Source organism: Leptopilina heterotoma, unplaced genomic scaffold, assembly GCF_015476425.1.
Source record: "Leptopilina heterotoma isolate Lh14 unplaced genomic scaffold, ASM1547642v1 Lhet_40, whole genome shotgun sequence".
Classification (NCBI taxonomy): domain Eukaryota; kingdom Metazoa; phylum Arthropoda; class Insecta; order Hymenoptera; family Figitidae; genus Leptopilina; species Leptopilina heterotoma.
This window is the reverse complement of record NW_025111064.1, coordinates 1,743,786-1,748,000: the sequence shown is the minus strand read 5'-3', so window position 1 is coordinate 1,748,000 and position 4,215 is coordinate 1,743,786. Positions and strand designations below refer to the sequence as shown.

Below are 4,215 nucleotides of genomic sequence, written 5' to 3'. Positions count from 1 at the left end.
AATATTAGGGGAGGTGGGGGCGAAGCGACGCATGGGGCGAAGCGACGCAGTCAACATTTCTCGAGTACAATAAAGTTTAATTTTTTAAAAAATATATTATTAATTGCACCTTTTTAACCTTCATAATTGGTGGCAAAACAAATTTTATTTTATTAACTTATAAGCGTTTGACAATAAATAATGTGTTTTTGACCTCTGGGCATTTAGTTTTTCGAGATAACAGATATCAAATTTTTTGCCACTTATTTTTGCTACTTGGAATTAAAAGTATGTGCTTTGGAAAGTTTAATACCAGTGTTTTTAAGAAATATAAACAATTTTTGGACTTTACGTTTAGAAATGAAGATATAATATTTTTAAATAAAAAATGTACCTTGGGGCGAAGCGACGCATTCTTGAGGGGGCTAAAAAAAAAAATTTTGGAAAGAGAATCAAATTTTATGTTTAGAATGCAAAGTACTTTATTTGTAAATGAAGATCTGCTTGAATATATTAGACCTATTAGAGTAGGCGAAAAACATATTCAAATACTATTTAGTGGTCATAATAAGAGGGGTCATTGGATTTGTACGTATTATGATGGAGTAAGAATTTATATTCCTTGATAAATTTTACATCCGTTCTCATTTATTTTGTTGTAATAAATTTTACGAGGCCTTATGCGGTTTAAACAATTTTATTTATTTTGACGACGTTTCGATACATTGAGTATCCTCTTCAGGTCAAATAATTGAAAATAAAAAACAAACAGTCGTTCAGTCATTTCATCGAAAAAACAAAAGAAAACAGAAACACCTCATAAAGAGGGTTTCCATTAATTTATTATTATTATTTTTTTTTTGATGAAATGACTGAACGACTGTTTGTTTTTTATTTTCAATTATTTGACCTGAAGAGGATACTCAATGTATCGAAACGTCGTCAAAATGAATAAAATTGTTTACACCGTATAAGGCCTCGTAAAATTTATTACAACAAGAATTTATATTTTTGATAGTCTTAATGAAAAATGTCTGAATGGAGATCAGTTGAATTATTTAAGTAGATTATATCCTTTTAAGCCACCAGTAGTTTTTGTTACTGTTGATCAACAACCAATGGGTAGTGTTGAATGCGGAGTATATGCAATAGCATTTGCAACATCATTATTTTATAATGTTATGCCAAACACTGTTAATTACGAAAGCATAAATAAAAAAATGAGGCAGCATTTAAAAAATGTTTTAAGATAATCGTCTATGTCAGTTTTCAGAGATGAGAAGATCGAATATGAGACATTCGATTGTAGAGTGTGATTAGAAGCTTCTTTTGAAATATGAAAAAACAAATTCTTATAATTTTTTGAAGACACACCCTTGGAATAATGTAAATAATAATAAAATTGTAACAATGGAGCAGTCAAAGGATAAGTGTTCTTTGAATAAAAAAAATTATAATAATTTTAATTCAATTAGTAATAATGATAATAGAGGCTGTATAATTGAGCACTCCAAAAGTAAATTAACAATATTAAAGTCCGTATTCCGTTTGCATATATATATTTTGTCTGTTCGCATTTAGTTTGTCTGTTCGCCGTTAGAAGGGACATAGAGCTTTATTTGCTTTAAAGTAATAATAAAATAAAAATAAAATGACCCAAAACTTAAACACCTGATTACTTAAAAAATTATTTTTTTAAACTATTGTAGGAGGAAAAAGTGTATTCATATGTCTACCAAAAATCAAATTCAAGTGTCCGGTTTCACTTATTTTGGTTAAACTACAAATTTTCCTGTTGACGCAAGCTTAATTATTTCAAAAATATAGCCATTTAAAAATTTGGGTGGCTACTACCCATTATGAACCCAAAAAGTTAAATTGGTTTTGAATAATATTATTTAGATGGTGTTTTCGAGTGAAGAAGAAGAAGTTATCGAGGAATATATGCTCCATTCGTCTGACATTTACTACGGTCTATCGGAAATTGAAGGGCGAGAATTGGCTTACCAGTTTTCGAAAAAACTAAATAAAAAGATACCGATTAGTTGGGAAAAAAACAAAATAGCTGGGCGTGATTGGTTCAAGAATTTTATGCAACGTCATAAAAAACTATCAATGAGAAAGCCAGAAGCTACCAGTTTAGCTCGTGCGTCTGCATTCAACAAGACAAACGTTAATTTGTTTTTCGATTTATACGAGAAAGTTAGTGAAAAAATAACTTTTGAGCCACAAAATATTTGGAACCTGGACGAAACAGGCTTAACTACTGTTCATAAACCAGACCGTGTAGTGAGCCGATGTGGCCGCAAACAAGTTGGTCAAATCACTTCGACTGAACGTGGCACACTTGTTTCCATGTGCTTAGCTATCAATGCAGCCGGTGGCAAAGCACCACCATACTTAATTTTTCCACGGGTAAGATTCCAACCACACTTTTTGAACGGTGGTCCAGATCCTTGTTGGGGTGGAGCGAATCCTTCTGGTTTTATGAACAGTGAACACTTTCTTCAATTCTTGACAAAATTTCAGGCATTTACACGATGCACAGTGGAAAACCCAATTTTGATGCTATTAGACAATCATGTATCACATCGCAGCTTAAATGTTCTCAAATTTTGCCGAGAAAATGGAATCCATTTCTTGTCTTTCCCACTGCATTGCAGCCACAGGATGCAACCACTTGATGTATGCGTGTTTGGCCCATTTAAAAAAGCTGCAAATCAACTGTGCAAAGATTGGATGAGAACAAATCCTTCACGCGTGATGCAAATCTACGATTTGCCTGCAATTTTTGCACAAGCACTACTACTTAGTGCAACAGAAGGTTATATTAAGTCAGCTTTTCGAACTCCTGGAATTTGGCCACTGAATCGTCAGATATTCCAAGACATTGATTTTTTGCCTAGTAATGTAACCGATCGACCAAATCCTGAGAATTCTATTGCCAGCGAAGAATCCCATTTAATGCCATCACCCTGCAATCATCAGTCTCAACAAAGCATTGAAGAAGACAGTGACAAAAATTTGAATGATGAAATGGAAGAGAGCATTCCAATTGATTCTCGAATGGCTTCAGGTTCAAGTCAAGACCTTTCAAAACTTCTTGAGGTAATAAAGCCATTTCCAAAAGCACCACCACGCAAAAATGGATCACGGCGTGGAAGAAAACAAGGAAAAACATGCATTCTGACTTCAAATGAGACATTTGAAGAAATTCAAGCAGAAGATAAAGCTCGCAGAGCTAAAGAAACAGCTGCTGAGAGTAGAAAAGCTGTCTCCGCTGCAAAAAAAAAATGTTGCTACACTTAAAAAATTGTCCGCTGCTACAAAGAAAAAAACTGCTGCTCTCAAAAAAAAGTCCACTGCACTAAAAAGAACATCGGAAAAAGATCTGACAGCGGTACCAAAACGCATCAAGAGCCGACGAATGGCGGTTTTTAAGAAAAGTTATGAAGAATTAACGACAGACTCTGAATAAAGCTAAAAAACATTTTTCTCATGTTTAAAAAATATTTTATATTTTTATTATTTAATTTGATTTGAAAATTATAATTTAAAAATTATTAAACTTTTATTTAATTAACAAATATTTAAATAAACAATAAATTTACAATAATCTTCTTTGTTTATTTACTTTTAAATAAGATAATTCGTTTAAAATGCAGGTAATTTTGAGTGCGTCGCTTCGCCCCATACAGTGCGTCGCTTCGCCCCGCTATCGTCGCTTCGCCCCACTATTTTCGTGGTTAGAAAATTGTCTATAACTTTTTTCAGGTTTAGCCTATCAACAAACTATACATTAACAAAAGTTGCGTTATGCCTTGACACATCGTATGGTTAAACGCACAACTCGATATTTAATCGGAATTAGAAAATATTTTAAAATGAAGAAAAGTGCGTCGCTTCGCCCCCACCTCCCCTATTTATTATTATTAAATTATTTTGTAATTAATTTATTAGGAATTACGTAAAAATTTCTTGTTGATATTAAAATAATAAAAAATTATTAATGTAAAAAAGAAACCATCTTTTCTTACATTAAAAATGTAAAAAATAAAAAAATATTCTTTCGAAAATGTCAAAAAATATTAAGCCGGGAAGATAGTTATATAGCGGAACACACCCATAAGGTGTTGAATATTTTATTTAAACAATTGTTGCAAATAACTGGAATACATTTTTTTAAAAGTAGAATTGTATAAACATTTGTGTAAAAAAAAACTAACTCTTTATCTT

General features: G+C 32.0%; 1 protein-coding gene across 1 annotated transcript; it reads left to right on the top strand.

Annotated features, from left to right (window-relative positions):
• The first annotated feature begins 1,881 nt into the window (after nucleotides 1–1,881).
• Nucleotides 1,882–3,288, top strand: LOC122506271 (MFS-type transporter clz9-like). The gene has a single exon (XM_043618365.1). It carries the CDS (start codon nucleotides 1,882–1,884, stop codon nucleotides 3,286–3,288), a length of 1,407 nt encoding a protein of 468 aa, XP_043474300.1.
• Nucleotides 3,289–4,215: the final 927 nt, after the last annotated feature.

Coding starts and splice junctions, on each gene's coding strand:
- LOC122506271 (XM_043618365.1), top strand. CDS start 1,882: ATGGTGTTTTCGAGTGAAGAAGAAGAAGTTATCGAGGAATATATGCTC.